At 46.5% G+C, this 17,593-nt stretch overlaps 1 protein-coding gene across 10 annotated transcripts in view; it reads left to right on the forward strand.

The window, feature by feature from the left end:
* The window catches only part of LMO1 (LIM domain only 1), a 216,424-nt gene extending 200,443 nt beyond the window's left edge, over positions 1–15,981 (forward strand). For 4 of the 10 annotated variants that reach the window (XM_054828730.1, XM_054828732.1, XM_054828731.1 and 1 more), the window contains 2 exons: positions 10,378–10,503; positions 15,326–15,979. In XM_054828730.1, coding sequence (XP_054684705.1) covers positions 10,378–10,503; positions 15,326–15,431 — 232 coding nt within the window. In that variant the 3' untranslated portion in view covers positions 15,432–15,979. Of the gene's footprint in view, positions 1–10,377; positions 10,504–15,325 lie in introns of all 10 variants that reach the window. The other 6 variants (XM_054828736.1, XM_054828737.1, XM_054828740.1 and 3 more) reach the window with 3 other exon arrangements.
* Positions 15,982–17,593: the final 1,612 nt, after the last annotated feature.

The raw sequence follows: 17,593 nt of genomic DNA on the forward strand, positions 1-17,593 counted from the left end.
ACTCTCCAGGGCACACATGAAATGTCTCAGCTGAAAATCTGCCACACAGGCAGCAATCGCAGGTCTACACTGGGTTCGGTGGGATACGTCCCCAAAATGTGAGGAGGAGCTTGGGTGGAACACATCTGAAGGGGGAAAGACAGGATAAGCAGCCTTTGGAAAGGTGGAAAGGGTGCAGTGAGGAAAGAGTTAACTATCTTCACTATCATGAAATAATTTTTGTACCTTGTCTTAAATCTGAGTATTTACTAATGCCACAAGTCACTTCCTCTGGAAGTATCTTTAACGCTGTCTGTGCTAAGCTGATGAAACTGAGCTCCAGAAGGTTCTTTAATACACACGTTTCTAACCCCAAATTAGCATTCTTCACTGACCTTCCTCCAGTTCAGCTGTACTCTTCCTGTATTGTGAACATAATACCGATGTGTCAATGAAGAGCAGAACAGCTCTTGATCTTCCCTTGTCAGGGATTGCATCATTTCTTTTCATCATAGTATCACAATTGGGTCGTGCTAGGTACTAATCACAAGGATCCCCCAAACATTTCAGGACAGCTTCTTCCAGGAATAGTCTTCCTTCCAGAAAGCATAGGCTGCATTAGTTCCTGGAGTGTTTCTTTATACTCTATCTTATTTATACTTGATCTTTATCTTGTTTGCACCAGCTTGCCAAGCGACCCAGGTCTCTCCATCAGTCATCCTCTTCATTATTTATCACTTCTCTAGATTTTGTCATTTGTGCACTTGTTAAACAGTGGTGTGCGTGTTCGGTTTTTTGGAGTTTTTAATCTGACCTGAAAGATAGATATTCAGTGTTATTCTACATGTTACAGAACCCTACTAGAAATACTCAGCTGGGCGGTGATTCCCATTTATGTTTGCCTTTTGAGACCTATGAGCTACCCCATGTCTTGTCCATTTAATGAGCACCATATTGATTCTGGTTTGTTCTAGTTTCATAACAAAAATAATGTACAACATCAAATCAGACACATTAAAGTGCTGAAGGAGAGCAGTATCGATGCTGTTAAACTTAGAAGAACCTTTTTATCACTGCAGTTGTAGAACATTTCTTTCCTTGGTTTATCCTGAGAATGCTGCTTTGAGGTGGAAAAGGTTAATCTGTGATCTTCTCACTGGCCCTCAGGTGGCACGACTTTCTGGGGCATGCCAGAGGCCTGTGCTAGAGATGGGAAAGAAGCCGGGAGTTGCAGACCTCAGGAAATGGCCCACATCCCGTCTTTGAGAAGAGAGGGTAATTCATGACACAGAACACGGAAGGCAACAGTTGGGGCTAGTGTTTATCCGTGTCCACACAGCTTCTGTCACAGCAGCAGTTAAGTGTGGTCTCTGAAGCAAACCTCTTCTGTGCCTGAAAGGGGTCTTGTAGCTCCTCTGCCTCCAGTTGTTGGGTTAGAAAAGTCCCGGGTCCACCAAGGGAGCAGCCTGTTGCTATTTGTGCAGCATTGTTAAACTGTGGAGAGAAGGCTTACGTGGCACAGTAAAACTGGGCAGATGTTGTCTGTGCTAAAGAAATTGTAGGTATTGTGAGTAAAAATGGGAGGCATCGGCCCGTGTTGAGTAGGGTACCGAACACTTCAGCTGGCTGCACAATCTCCTCTAGGTCTCTGGCTAGTCTTAACCTCCTCGCATGACGGCTATGTATATACGCGTACCTTATGCTACTAGCTAATTTCTGGGTAGGGTTTACTGCTTTCTACTTTAAATATTTTTCCCCTATCTGAATTTAGTCCGTTATAGCAGCTTTGACCACTAGAAATATTTCTTACTTGTTTTTTTTGTTGGGAAGAACAATATCATTGTCGTATCCCAGGAAATTTGACCAAGAGTGAGGTAGGAAGGATTAATGTTAATTCTGTAACACAGTTGTTAACTAGCGTTCAGCTGTTTAGCCAGCTTTACAGCTATGGTGTTTTGTGTTCTTGCTAATAAGTAAATTGAGTTGTATACTATTTTCGGGGGGGAGGGGGCGGGGTGTTCTGCTACACTCCTGGGTTCTGTTCTGATGGCAAGGAACCCTTTCAGGGTCCTCGGATAGGAATAAGGGCATTGTTATGCAGTCCTGTATTTTATGGAAGTATAAAGCATTTTTTTTTTTACTTTAAAACATCATCTGTTGCCTTCTATACATAGTATTTCTTTCTCTCTCAATTTTAACTATTAGTTCTATTAATAGAAGGAACTAAAGTTGCCATCACCATCTTCTCTACTGTCTGTTCACTGCTGGTAATTTGATTTTTTCCATATTGGAGAATTACCCATTCCCATCATTATATAATTCCTTCCTTCCCTTTAATAATTTTAGACCCTCTATCCACATGTTTTCTTCCTCATTCAACAACTCACGGTATTTGTTCTACTAGTCAAATTTTAGCAGAATTCATTCCTAAAAATAAGTTTTCATACTTCATACTGTACTTGCATCACAAAGGGAGTATTTCATCTGGAGGACAGTCAGAGGAATTTATTGTTGACCACTTCTTCTATATGCCTTTGTATAAGAACTGGGTGAATATTGCACTGATATTTGGGAGGTCAACCATCATGTGAAAAATTAAAAGCTAGACTTATTTTGTTCCCACAAATGTACGTATATGTACCTTTTATATTTGAGGTCCAAAAGGAATATTGCTGTGTAAGGACCAGGAGAAAAGAAAAAAAAAAAAAAGGTGTTTCATAATCTCTTTATAGACCAATGTTTCTTCGAATTTGCCTGTGAGCCGAGTGTGTAGTTTGGGAATATCGTTACCTGGTGAGATGTGATTTCCTGTCCCCTTGTGCAGGCTCCATCTACGAGCACGGAGCAGGCTTGCTCCCGCCCAGGGCTGCAAAGACCCAACCATTACCCCCAGCACCAGGCTCCCGCTTGCCTCATCACGGTGGAGGCAGCAACGTAGGGGGTTCATGGAATATTCTGGGCAGCGGACGTTGTCGAGCCAAGGTTTTGGTGAAAAGCAGCTCAGCTTCTGGAGCTTTGCCATCGGTATGGGGCAGAGCGCTGGGACTGTGTCAGCGTTGCTTCAGAGCCGGCTTTGTCCGAGGTGTTGGCGGGGCGGTGGGCTGCCGGCCGCGTGTGCTGGTCCTCAGTGGGTTTTTAGAAGAAATTGTTCAAGTGTATTTCAGGAGCCGCTAGCAGACCATAGCTCGATCATTTGTTTCAAAAGATAAACTGTCGTCATTGCTTGTGAAGGAACATTTGTTAACCTTCACATTTCATAAAACACTTTCTTGCTCATTTTTTAATCATGAAAGATGAAATTGGATCTCGAGTTGTTATCCTTGCGGTATCACCTCAGTCTCCAGCTGTGTCTAGATGTATCTTTCGATACATTTCATCTGAGCAAATAGATTTACCATTTGTTTCATAATCACAGTTCCAGCATCCCTACCTCTAATTATTTTTGATAAGCAAATGCTATTGAAGAAACCGCTTCTGGGACAGAGCGGCTTAGTGTGCGGCTCGGATGGCTCCTCGCAGCCCCACGCAGCAATGTGTGTTTGTTCCTAGGCGTAATTAAACATTCACCAAGCTCCGGTTCACAGGGACGGTATGGGTGTTGCATCAGGATTTCCCGGGAGGAACTGACAACTTAAATTTCACTGTGAAGTGCTGATGAAGAATGTGATTTTTCCTTTTTACTCGGCATGGTGCCCTCACACAAGCAAAGGCGAGTCAGGCTCGCTTTGACAGGAGCAGAACTGCCGCTTCTGTATTTTTGATATGCTGGTGTTGGGAAAGTTTTTCATCATTTAAACTGATTAGGGCCTTAATTAGACTCCAAAGAAAGCTCAAAACCTGCATTAAAAAATGATGGTGACTCAGTAAGAAAGAAGAGCTTTCCGGGAAGCCCTGATGCTGTTCTCAGTGGATTTCATGGAAATTCTTTATCCCAACTTCCCACGTGTTTTATCGGTGCCGCAACCTCAGCACGGCATCGGTGCCGCGACCTGAGCATGTGGTGTCAGCGCCTGCGGCAGGCGGAGCAGCCCTGCGCGCCCCATCGGAGATGTCCCAGCAGCACTGCCGTCCCCCGGCACTGGTGTCCCCCAGCGCTGTCTCTGTCGCGGAGGCTTGAACTCCACCCTGGGCAGCTCCTAGTCCAAATGAGTCAGTTTCCCGGTACTGGGCTTTCCAGTTGTTGGATACTGGTTTTTGCTCTGCTCCCAATGCCCCAGTGGGTTCATTCTGTTAGCGAATCGCTTTGGGAGCCCTTTAGATGAAGTGTTCTGTATTTGGCAAATGCACGGGCTTTAACTTCGTTGTGGGACCTGAAAAGCGATCTTGCACAAACACAGGCGCCCTGCTCTCTGGCAGAGGAGGACGCAGGCAAATACCCTCCTTCTGGTGGGCTTCCCCATGTCGGTAACAAAGGCCCAAAGCCAAACAATTAAACCACAGTTGGACATGTAAGCACATGTCTTCAGGAACTGAGAGGTGCGTGCCGAAACTAGCAGAATTTCAGTTAATCTACCAGAGACATCGCTAATACTCTGAATGTAGCTTCAGCCTGCAGCTGCGACACCTTTGAAGCAGCAAAGAAAGTCTTTGGAACCTCTTTCTACCAGCGGAACGTAGTGTGCATGCAATCACTGAGAGCATGCCCTGCCTGCTTTTCAAGGGACACGTTCAGCATGGGGAGGAGAGGTATAAATGCAGTGTGGCTGAACAAATGGTATCTGCTCAGAGCCTAAAAGCATTGCAAAATTGAAGTGCTGTTCTTGCATTGCAACAGGAAATGTCTTGCATGCTGTGTAGGATACCCGCACTTCTACACTTGGTATCTCTACAGATTACGAAGGATTAATTAGGCTCAAAGTAGAATGTGTCTTGGCAACATTGCTGTGCTTTGTGATGTTAAAGCAGAGATTTTTTCCTCCGTAGTAGCTGGTCCAGGAGTTTCTCACAGTTCATGCCTTTCAGGATAAACAAGCAATGCTTGGTTTGTTCACTTGCTTTCCCCCACCTTTTTTTTTTTTTTTTTTTTCCTTCTCCACAGCCTCCCAGTGAGGAGGAAAGCTTACAGGGAGCAATTCTTCCTGGCTGTGGTATACTAGCATATCTCTAGCACTTTCAACCTTTCCGTTTTCTGACTGCTGTTTTTAAACTCCCCTAAGAGGACGTTGTTGCACACGTGTTCAACGGTGCCAGAGACAACCGAGATGGGTTTTAAGGTCGGTGGCTTCAGTTTTAGTGTAAGGAAGGCTGGGGCAGGAGGACTTGGACTTCTACCTGCTAAGAGTCCCAACCCCACTGTAAATATCTGCTGAAAATATGGAGGGAGAGGCCAAAGGAGTAAAAATAAGTGAACATTCAGATGTGTTCTTCAACTGAAAACAGATGCCCTTGAGCAACCTTGAAGTTTATGCCCAGTAATCTCTGAACTAGTGCGGTCACCCGACCAGAGGGCTTTTTTGTACCGCGCTGGTGCAACTCCTCCCACTATGCTATCCATGAATGCCAAACCCTTTGGCATGCAAGATGTAAATTCTTTGGGATTGAACTTGAAGGCTTCATGACAGGACAGCTTGACCAACTTCATTAGTATCAAAATGCATTTCCTTTCCTTCAGCTGACGTGACTTCCCACTGCAGCACTGACGACGGTGTCCTGGAAAGGAGGGGGCACCAGCTAATATGTATTTACCATGCTGAAACGCCTATCGCTAGGGCTTTCTCTGAATATTACACAAAGGCTGATTACAGGGAACCCTGAGTCTGAAGTTGCTTTTAAGCTTATTCTTTTTATCTTTTTAAGTGATGTTCAGGCTTTCCCTGCAATTATTGACATATTCAGTACTTTGGTCAAATCAGACTTGTAGCTCAGCATATTTCTAATATCCGCAGATGGGAAAAATACTGATTGCAAGCTGTTAAGAGCCGTCCTCACTGCAAAACTAGTTGTTGGTTTGTTTCAAATGGCAGGGGCAAACCCTTTTATTTTCATGATGATGAGTTTCAGGTGCGTAAAGCAAGTCTTGCTCTACAGCAGGTCCTGATGGAGCTAGGAAATAAATGGCAGCAGGCATATAGGGAAAGTGTATGGGAAAACCTGTTTCACCTACTAGCTGGAGAGGATATGAGCATGGGGTTCGGTAGCTCTACAAAAACTTGTATATCCAGAGGATGTGGATGTACAAATATACAGAGAAATATGTAGCTGTACACAATATCTACAAATGTAGGCATTTATCTGTAGATGTTTAGTCCTCTTTCAAATCAGAATTCCTACCTTTCAGTGTTGACAAAGCCTCTTGTTTGGGGGAATTACCAGTCTCAACTCAGCTGTTCAATTTTGAACTTGTCTTGTTCTTGTGTTGTTTAAAAAAAAAATCCGATTGACACTCCGAACCTATCCTTTCTGTACCACTCATTTTTCATATGTGCCTGTCCTGGTTCCTCTTTTTTTTTGTCTCCTGTGAAGTCAACAGGTCCAAAATTTTCAGTCTTTCTATGCAGGGGATATTTTCTCCCTCTTTCTCAGTTGCAAGCTGCTAGCTAGTCAGACAGCAGGCTAGAGAGAGGAGAAGAAATGGGGACTCTCTCCTTGAAGGCAATGACTAAAACAGACTGTTGTTTCTAGTGGTGACAGAAATAGGCAATCAGGTTCTCAGTTTAGCCACCCTGCATGTTTTGGTCAGAGAAGGAAAAATCTGTTAAAAGGTGCTAAACTTAATGTGTTCATACAAGAAGTTTCTTCCTGTTTTCCCTACAGTTAGGACCCTTTACCACTCTTTTTTTTCCTCAAAAAACCTGCAGGGTGCTGTTGACTTTACTGTAGTTTGAATTAAGTTCAGGTGTATTCACGGAGCTGGCGAGGTGTGGGTTATAGTGCAGAAGACTACTCTTTAGCCCAGACCAGACTACATAAAAAGCATCCTTCGACAGTTGCCTACCACTTCCAGAAGCGCTCCCTTCTTTTCCCATTAATTCATTTGCATTCACTGCTGCTCCTGTATGCCAATTAGCTTTAATTTTTACTATACATACTGACATCAATGGCCAATGAGAACAGCACGTAGCGGGGTTTTTAGTGTGCCTATAAACTACAGAAAATTGTCCTTGGACAAACTCCTGCTTTTAGACTGGCTGACAACAATAGACATGGTTAAGTTCAGGCTAAGAGCCATTAAACATAATTACTACCACAGGGTAAAAGTTTAATTGTGCTAAATTTTAAATCTGCATAGTCTATGCTTATTTACAAGCTGGCTAGGTCTTCCTGTTACATAAGGGAGAATAAATCTGTACTTAAAAATTGTTGCCTTTTAACTTCAAAGGGAGATGAAAAAAAACAGGGGTTTTTTTTAGAAGAAGCAAAACAACTCCAAAGTGAAACCTTTCTGTATTTCCAGCTTCTTTTATGCCAGTGGCTCCAAGCTGGTAAGTAGATGCTGAGCATCTTCTGATAGATTTTTCTAATGCGCTTCAACTTTGTGTGCGTGAATGTGCGAGAGAGTATTGCATCTGTTCTGAAGGTGTCTGGGGGACAGAATGCAGATCAGTTTGTTCATGTGGGGTTATTTTAAATTTAACCACAGATGGGGCTTGGGGTGGAAGATTTTTCCTCCTGCTCCTTATCTTCTCTTCTTCCTCCAATAACTTTAACTTCCCCACCTCAGAAAGTTTCAGCTCAAGTAGCTTCTGGGTAAGTAGGTATCAGAGGTGGCAGGTTTTTTACAAGCAAACAAAAAAAAAGGCAAAAGTCTGTGTTCATTTTGCTTTTTCTTCCAGCAGACTTAAAAAAAAAAAATCACGTTCGCTGAGCTACAAGTTACAGCGTATTTTTAGAAGCATGGTGAATATACAGGGCTCTAAATCAGTCCCTGAAAATCAGATTAAAATTAGGAAGTGGTAGAATAAGTGTGAAATGTTCATCTGTTGGGAAAGGGAGGGTATGGAGGACTGTGAAACTTGATAGAAGAGAAAAAGATTAGCACGCTGACTAGCTGGAAGCTACGTTTATGTAGACATTAGAAGGCAACACGATTTCAGCTGGACAGAACATAAGCTTCAGATCTTATGCAAACAGTCAAAGCTGTTTAACAATTGGTTTACCCCCAAACCCCCTGAAAGGAGACAGGTGAATGCGATGCCAAATACATTTTTCATGTTTCTTAAGCTAACTGTTTAAATAGTTAAGTGAACATCTGTCCAAATTTCCCCATCATTTCCATTTAGAAAAGTCTCCCATTTGAAGGCTGAAGAAAAGCGCCTGCTTAACAATGCAAATGGTGCTGTCTGGGGCCCCTTTATTTTGTTTAATCTAGATTGAGCTCCACACAACTGTGATGCTAATGAATAATGGATATTTTATACTTGTGCATGTAGCAGTGCTGGGCAGAGAGCAAATCTAGGATTAACCTCCCAGTTTCCCTGCCTAATGTATTGGACTGATTTTTCGAGTTTGCTGTGACTTGGGTACTCTAAAAACAGATGCCCGGTTTTACGGAAAATGGCAAAAGCCGCCGGGTTTTGCTATGCCCAAGCGAGGTACCATAGAAGGGGGCCGCTACGTTGAGCGGGGGAGGGAGGGATGTCTGTATTAATGGCTTGATTTGTGAGCGGGTGCTGAATGAGAGCCAGGGCGTTTCAGGGTGGAGACCCATACGCTTTTCAGTGCCACATTTTTTCAGTCCTGTCTGCTGGCGTTAGGCAGCCAAGCACCGCGCTCAGCTGCCTCCCCTGCCTGCGGGAGCGGGGGCAAGCCGGAGTCAGCTTGCGGGGAGAAAGGGGCTGCCCCGTTCCCAATGACATGGTCTGAGTTTGCAAGTGCAAACTATATGGCTGGGATTTTACTCTGCCTTTCGGCACTGATGTGATGGCATCATAGGGGAAGAAATGTTGGTACTCCTTTTGCAGTTTTTCTGTCCTGCACAGGTGTTTATGTTCAGTTTGTGGTGTTTAACTTTCAGGCAAAACGTAGTGCTGTTTCTTCATAAGAAGTCTTGGAGTTTTCCAGCCAGGCCTAATGAAAGACCACTGATACCACTTCTAATGAAAAATAAGGGTAGCCTTTTTTTTTTATAGCTGAAGAGCAAGCTGAGTTTGGTAGCACAGCGCTGTGTGAGGGTGGGAGAGTTGTGTGGAGGTTTCTATAACGTTGCTGGGTGTTTTAATTCACAATTACTGGCCAGTAATAATTAGTATTGATTAGCTTGGCAAATTGCAGGTTTAGAAATTGGTTATAGATTTTCCTGGTGCTTCTCATCTGCCTGTTGTGGAATCAGCCAGAACCAATGGCTTGAAACAAACCACGAGCCCAAATCTGTCTGCGGGCAGCGACGCGTTGCACGCGCAGAGCTAATGGTCAGCAGGAACCGTACGTCTTGAGGCTCATCTCCCCAAGAATACGGTTTTCATCATCTCCTAAGCAAAGTAACCAACCACATGGCGTATTGACCACAGTCTCGGGTGAAACTTGGTTTTGTCGGCCTGTTGATTCACGGCCCAGCCGGTTCATGTGGCTTTAATGTCGCAGTGGCGTGCTGCCCCTGGCACGCACAGGGGTCTGCAGGGACATCTTGGAGGGGGCCGGGGGAAGGATGCTGCAGTCTTGCTTGAGTCCCCCGGCGGGAGCTGTAACAGCAGCAGACATCTGGGGAGACAGATAGTGAAAGCCAAGATGAAAATGGCAAAGCTTCCAGTGCTGAAGGGCTGTCCTCGAGGAGCGGGGAGCTGAAGTGGAACGGCTGAGCATGCTGTTCGGGCCATGGTGGAAGGGCTTAGCTGGCTCCCAGGAGGGACGTGGAGGCGGGAGGAGGGGGGCACAGCCAGGGAGGAGGGCTTGCTCTCTGAGATGCCTTGCAAAATGCTGTTGTACTCATCACAAGAGAAATTGTGCTTTTTTTATTTTAAACTGCAGGTAAGTGAGGTTCTTCCTGAGCTATACTATAGTGTTGCCTGCCAGGGCTGGCAAAGTTTGCAGGTCTTCTGCATCTTGGTGTGAGAGGCTGCCAGCCTATCCCTCCGTTGGGTTGTGGCCAAGCACAGACGGGGCAAGCACACGCAGAGGAGGGTGGGCAGCTCTGAGCACCTACCCCATCACTGCAGAGAGGCAGATAGTTTTTGACTGAAATTTTGTGAGCCCCAAAATAGTGCTCTAAGTGTTTAATGCTTTTCTCCATTAGACAGCAAATTAGCCCTAGGCTCACAAACCAAATGAAGTTTCATTTCAACAATCGGAGCCTGCTCACCAGGCAGTTTTATCCCAAGTTCACGCACACTGGTTGGTCAGCGAAATGGAGACTGCAACTTCTATTTATTGGTGCAATACAGTATTTGATACTGCTAATTACACTTAATTAGTCCTTCCACCATTTAATTAAAATGGCTTCTAATGATTGTGCTTCTTTGGCAGGCTCTTTGGTACCACCGGGAATTGTGCTGCCTGCAGTAAACTGATCCCTGCCTTTGAGATGGTGATGAGGGCCAGAGATAATGTTTACCATTTGGACTGCTTTGCCTGTCAGCTCTGCAACCAGCGGTGAGGACACAGTTATTACACACACAAACACAAACTAATTTATACCTTTGCCTGCAAAACAGGGGCAACGTTTGATCCACACTACCTGTCTGGGGCTCACAGCCTGCTGGGGTGGCTTGGGCTGGTTTATTAGGCTGACCTGGGTGATGCATGTAAGTACCTGTAGCCCCTTCACCGCAAATCCCCTTGGAGCTGGTGAGAGTTGGGAGGGTGATGGGGGGGCACAAAGACTGCAGATCAGGCCACGGTCGTATGCAGCACAGCTGCTGCTGAATAAAACAAACCGCCTCAGCGTCCTTTCAGGACCTACCCTCTTTGCAGAACACAGATGATGGAGAATGCACTTCCTCTGGCAAACTGACGTTATTTTGCTTAAATTGGGTTTCTCACAGGCTCAAAACTGGGGACAGCAAAGAAGGAGGAGAAAGAGAAGCGATAGGAAGGAGAAAAATACTCTAGATAAAGCCCCTTCCGACAGTAGGAACCAATCCCTTTAGTTGTTGTGTAATTAATAGGGGATCTTGGTGGTGTAATTTCGAGGGGGGCTTGTGCATTTTGCTGGGGTTTACCCAGTGGAAAACGCATGTCAAGGAGTATAATAAAGGGTCATGCACAAAGTTTTCCCTTTCCCTTGGGCTACCTGTAGCCAGCTGAATTTGGCAAGGCTGTGAAAAAATCTTCGCAGCATGCCGTTTCTTGGTCATTGTAGGCAGAAAGGAAGCCCACAGAACCAGGCGTGATACAGTGTCGCCTTCTAATGCATCCATCCATCGTTGTCCAAGACAGGCCTGCAAGTGCTCGTTGTGCTTACTGCTTGTTTAGTCAGGCTGTAGTGATTGCCCAAGGGCTGTACTGGGGTTCCTGTTCTGGACTTGTGTTTCCCAGAGATGAAACTAGGAGGCAATGCTTCATCCCATGTGAAGCTGTGAGAGAGATGACAGAACTCGTGGGAAGATGGAGAACCTAGTTCTGTAAAAGTCAAGCTAAAAGCCTGACTTAAAAATTCATCACTTGCCCTAGAACAAAAGTCACAGTGGGATCTCTAATGAAGTAGCCATACCTGGTGTGTGAGTGGATGCAGACCCCTGCCACCTTTCCCACTAAACTCAGGAGACTGTGCAAACTGGGGTCTGATTCTCCTCCCACGCCTCTGACAGCCGCTTAGTTCACGGGGATGAATGGGGTTGCGGCTGGTTGGTGCCAGAGCATGGAAGAGGAGAATCAGGTGAGCTGTTTGTAGCTCAGGTGGCTTTACTCAATCACGGTATGCAAGGCAGAGGCGGTGTTTGTTCAAGGCAGAAAACTATGAATATTGGCGGCGTCCAGAGGCGCGGTGGCAGCGCCGGGGCGGCAGTGACATCTAGTGGCTCCTGGCCTTGGGCTCCTCTCTGGAAGCCCCGCTAAATCTTTCAGTTGCCCATGGGATCTTGTTTTGCACCTCTTGAACATGCTCCTGCACAGCCGTGATTCCTGATCAGCAGCATGTGACTTTGCAGAGCTAACACGCTCCCTCCCTGTGACGGTCTGTCTTCACACTGCTGAAATTCCTGGTTGGTTGTGGGGTTTGTGTCCAGGCTCAAAAGTGTTGCAGGTGCTGCCAGGCTCAGCCCTCAGGCTCAGCTTTCTTCAGCCTGCTGATGAAGGATGGGCAGGAGAGGGGTCCTCCCAAAATCCACGCCGATACTAGGGCTAGAGCATCTCAAATGTCCCTTCTGGCAGAGGCAACGGCTCTGGGCTGCACAGGCAGGAGTGTTGGGTTGACCTTGGAGTCTGTAGGATATTTATCATCAATCCCCTACTTTAGCCTAGCTTCTCTCATGGAAACGCCTAGTACCGCCTAGTTCTCATTTTCTGGAATTTCTTTGACACCTTTGTAATAAAGGGTAAAATTTAAAAGCACCTCTTTTCCCTCTGCAATTGCTAACACTGTTCCTGCACTCAGTGCAAAGTGCACTCCTACTCTGCCCTTAAAATAACCTCCAAGCGCTGTCGCTGCCTGGCAGGAAAGTGCAGGTAATCCCCCCGTTCTGGCAGTCGCGCTTTGATGCACGAGGGATTTGCCCAGTTTGAGAGGAGCTGAGTTTTTCTGAAAGATGGGCTCAGTAGACAGCGTAGAGCTATGTGTGGATTGTTATTTTTGGCTGAGATCAGAAGGCTACAAACTTTTATGACTTATCCTCTAGAGATTTTGTCCCGAAAGGGCAGAATGGCAGTGCTCCTGTGACAGATGACATTGGAAGCTGAATGAGAACAGTGATTTTAAGTAAGCCTAACGTCAAAATTGCAGAGGTGGATGCCAAAGCTAGTTCTGAATTGGAAACTCCACCTGAAACCCCACCTCATTCTTCAGCTATGAAAAGATTTGATTATGAAGACATTTCTGTAGTTCTAGCTTACTTGCCCTTCTGTAGCTGGACTCTGTGTAGAGTGTTATATCCATCAGAGCAAAATCTCTAATATTTTTACCGAGTGTACAGTATTTTCATTAGCTTCATTCTCCAAAACATCAGGTTTGCAGCAAGTCCTACAAGGCTACTCAGCCTACCATGCTTTAAACTGTTATAAGGTCGATGTTGCTTGTCACAATACTGAATAAAAGTTGGTCACTGCTGTAGCTGGCTAATAGGTCAGTATTACAAGGGTTGCAGGAAATGCAGCTGCTTGCGTTGCCATTATCTAAATAGTGCTTTTGCTCGGAAGAAAATCCGTCTGTGGAAATGGCAGGGTAGGTTCAGCGCCTGTTTCTCACTGCTGCTGGCTGGAACTCGATCAGCCAGACGGGCTCTGCGACAGACCTGCTCCGAGCGTGAGGGCTGGCAGCACGGGCCCGCGTCTTGCTCTGAAGAGAGCTGCTGGCTGGGACATGCGAAACTGCATCTGAAGTCCTGCATCTGCCCTGTTAAATCCTCTGTCTCTAGTTGCGATGCATCAGCTGAAGACATCCCAGTTTACTGCTGGGTTTGCAGGACCAGCAGGTAGAAAGAAAGAAGTTGCCCTTCCAGTGAATCAAGCCCTTCTCCCAAAACCCCACAGGGTCTCAGAGTACCCCTGCTGCGCATTTTATTTCCCACATGCTCATACACACACCCTCCCCCAACTCCTTACTTCTCCAACTCTTCCTTTGGCTTCTCTAGACCCAAACCAGGTTTGGCAAGAGACAGCTGTCTGTGATGCTGATGGCCAGAGTAATTTTTGCATTTCTCTTCCTGGAGATTTTTATTGTACTTAAGGTAGGGATAAGTAGGAGAAAGCAAGCAGCTGTCTGTTGTTTATCGTGAGTAAACCTACCGGTGGGGGAAGGTTGTTTTCAGGAGAGCGCGTGCAGTTTTAGCGTAAAAGCTGTTAATTTAAATTGAGATTAATTTTTAGCTTTTTAATATACAACAAAGGTTGAATTTCAGAACTGCTAACGCACATGCTGCAGAGAGAAGAAGATGGAAAATCTCCAGTGAAATCATATAAAGTGAGAACCAATGCCCAGTTTTCTCTGTATGGGCTTGGCAAATTAGTCCGCTTATTTGCAGGTGTTCAGTTGGAGAAAACTTGTGCCCATGTCAGACCTATAAAGGAGCTCTAAAATGCCCACTCCTGTTCTTGTAGCACAAAATATGCAGTTTTATGGAGATGCTCTGCCTGAAGCTGCCCGGGTTACAAATCTAGACAAATTGTAGACAAGGAATAGGCGACGTCCCTGCCAAAGCTCTGCCTGGGAGCAGAGGAAATGGGAATTTGAGGTCTGCCAAGTCTCCTGAGGATGGGATCATCTCCACTGATCTTCCTTTAAAGCCCAGTAAATATTCGGCCTCACCGGGGGTGGTACCTACTTGTTCCTGTTGGTTCAGAGCTGCCTTTTGGCACAGGGGCTGGGGTGACTCTGCTTTAGGGACCTGGGGTGACTCTGCTTTAGGGACCTGGGGCTGATTTAGGGCTCAGCACTTGGGGCAGGGAGGCACAGCCATGCACTCTGGTCTGTCATCGCCCCACTGGTATCAGGGATAAAAAACAGCCCCTGAATTGGGCACAAAGAGCATTATTTGTTATCTTAAGAAGTAAAGATTAGCTTCAGATTCTTGAGCAAGCAGGCAGGGTGAAAAAGCTATTGGCTGTCAATTCACACCTCTCAGATCTTATATGTGGAACTTTTTTGACCTTAATGGTCAAATAAAATTGTTAAATATCACAAGCCTCTCTGTCAACTTCAATACAAACAGAACAATTTACATGGTATATAGAGAGCGGTGCCCTTCGCTCAATGAAGATAAAGGTTAGGAGTCCAGCCACCAGGAAATTTCTATTTATTGTTCCGCACTGTACACAAGGGGGTGAGGAAGGACTTAATAGCCAGTCCTTGCCTGGAAATTAGTGTAAATACTGCCTCACCCGAGGGGACCGTGGAAATGGCGGATAGCAGCAAAAACTTCAAATAGTCTCTGTGTAATATTGCCCGTTTGATTTCCCGGTGGTAGAGCTGACACCTCTCATCTGCTGCAGGGACAAATCCCCTCACTGCTCCCGGCCTCCTGCGGCCGCTGGCATGGGACTCGGCAGAGACGGGGACCTGCTCCCTGAGCCACGTCCAACCACCGTGTCCTGGGAGCTGAGCACCACCCTGCCAGGAAAAGGGACAGCAAAACCCCAGGACGCATGCGGGGAAGGGGGGAGGGGGGAGAAGCACCCAGACTTTCCTGGGGTACCGTGCCACCGGCCGAGCTGGAAATCAAACTCTGGCCCCCGGAGTCGCCTTCAGACCCAAACTGCCTCAAATGCACTCTGTTCCAACCTCTGTTCATACTTATGCCCCTTAATTCTTCTTATCTTCCAGATTCTGCGTGGGGGACAAATTTTTCCTGAAGAACAACATGATCTTGTGTCAGATGGACTATGAGGAAGGGCAGCTGAACGGGAGCTTTGAGTCCCAGGTTCAATAACAAACCCTGCTTCGCTGAAGCACTGTGGGATGGGCGCTTGGCCGCGCGAGCAGCGAGGACGCCTGTCAGCTTGCCTGCAATATTTTTTTAATTCTTGGTCCAGAGAGGACTATATACATTGTAGTACTTTTCCCCCCCAACACAAAGCAGTTACAATTTTAGATGTACAGTTGTGCCTGCTTAGCTGAGCACTGCATTGCCTGTATGTTTGTGAGTTTTTGGGGTCTGGGGGAGGGCTCTGTACAGTCTGTTTTCTGTATATAAACTGGAACATTTATTTTATGAAAAATGTAATGCAATTTTATTACTGGTGTGAATTAAAAATTATGAATGTTTCCTGGTCGTCTTAGCTGTGGTTTGTTCCCCATGTGGTGAAAACCCGTATTTCCTGTGCTTGACGTTGAGCAGGCTATTGGATATATATACACAAATCCCTGGAAGCTGCCTGAATAAAAACAGAGGCAGGAGTTCACACACACAAACTGGGGGAAGGAATGCCACTGCAGAGTTAGACCTCTTCACTTGAACCGTGTGGAGACTTGTCTCCAAAAACCTGCTGCGCTGCACCACGAGAGGGAACGAGCTGTGAGCGGGTGACGGCTGGGAACCGCCGGTGTCACTGGCCGGGTCCCACCAAGGCTGCTGTGCAGTGCTGCGCTGCGTTGCGCTGCATTGCTGGCTGAGAGGTGCCTTGCTTTTCGTCTCTCTGAATTTAGACGGAGCGTTTCCATGGCCAGGAGTGCTTGTTGGCCGGCTGATACGGTGTCTCCCGTCTGGGCTGTGAGGAACAGGCTCCCTCCAGCCCTGCCAACAGGTGCCCAGGCATTGATCAGAATATTAATTTCAAGGCTTTGATAGGCAGTGGGGTTTTCCTGCGGGGCATCGCTTGTCCAGGTCTGAGCTGCTGTGAGAGCTGCTGTCAGGGTTCGAACGCCGACGGGCGCTGACGCAGCATCCTTTCCTGCAGCCCTTTTTGCTTACTCTGCGCCAGGTGCTTTGACCTCCCACGTAACGAAAGCGATCGGATTTGAAGCCTCTCCTGTAGAAAAGCTCTGAACTGTGTTCCTGCTGCGATGCTTTGTGCAATGATTTTCAAGGTTATGCAATTCATGTGAAACCCACTGGACTGTACCGAACACATTTCTTTGTACCGTGAGTGTCACTTTAATACAGTGCACCAGTAGCTGTAAAGGATGGCTGCAATTCTATTTATTTTGTCGTCTTGCTTTTTCTTAGATTTACCCTGCTTTCCTCCAATAAATAGACACCAAATACTTTTTTTCTGAGGTGACTTAATCAGTTACTTGACCTGGATCATGCGTGTGTTCTCTGAATTGCAAATGCCACGTGCAGTACAGCTTGGTGCTGCTCTGCCTGTTGCATGAAATGCTTTTACGGACATCTACGTTGAATAATGGCTAAACAGAAGAAAAACACCACCAGACACTCAGTAGGCTTCAAAGTATTACCTGTCACCTGAAGCCACCTCAAACATGTGGATTGATTGAGTGGGTTTTCTTCGTAAACAGATGTTTTGGGTTGTGAAACCCATTATAAAATGTGTTGCCTCATCCCCTTTTATTCCCATAAAAATGGAATAACAATTAAAAAGCCACCTATAGCTGCCTATGGATAGGCTCGACAACCCTTTTGGTGAAGGAATTACCGGGAGCAGGAGATAGCCCGGGAACTTGGAGAGAAAAATGGGTCATGAACTGGTAAAAGAGACAAAATAACCAGTAAGTTGAACCAGCTTCAGCAAGGTGTAGTCTCGGTAGCTGCCAGCTATCCGGTCCTGGCAGCATGGCGGCGCGGTGTCAAGCGTGGAGCCAAGGATGAAGCACGGATAGCGACGTTAGCTGAGAACAGGCAGCACACCTGAGAGCAGGGAACGTGCAGGGGGTCCAGCGGTCCCAGGGGATGGTACCACAACAACACGGGTCTCTCCTCCCGGGGCGGGGGCAAACGCCTGGGTGGTGTATTCTGAGAGGCTGACCCCCGCGAAGAGCACCTCTGCCTCCAGGGCAAGGCAGGAACCGAGCCCTGCATGCCCCGGCCAGAGCACGGAGGGAGGCTGAGCCGGCACGGGCCGGCACTGCGAAGGCACGACTTCCCTTCCAATCGTGCACGCTGAACGCAAGGTGCAGCAGCGTGCTGCTTGG

Source organism: Grus americana, chromosome 5 (assembly GCF_028858705.1).
Source record: "Grus americana isolate bGruAme1 chromosome 5, bGruAme1.mat, whole genome shotgun sequence".
Classification (NCBI taxonomy): Eukaryota; Metazoa; Chordata; class Aves; order Gruiformes; family Gruidae; genus Grus; species Grus americana.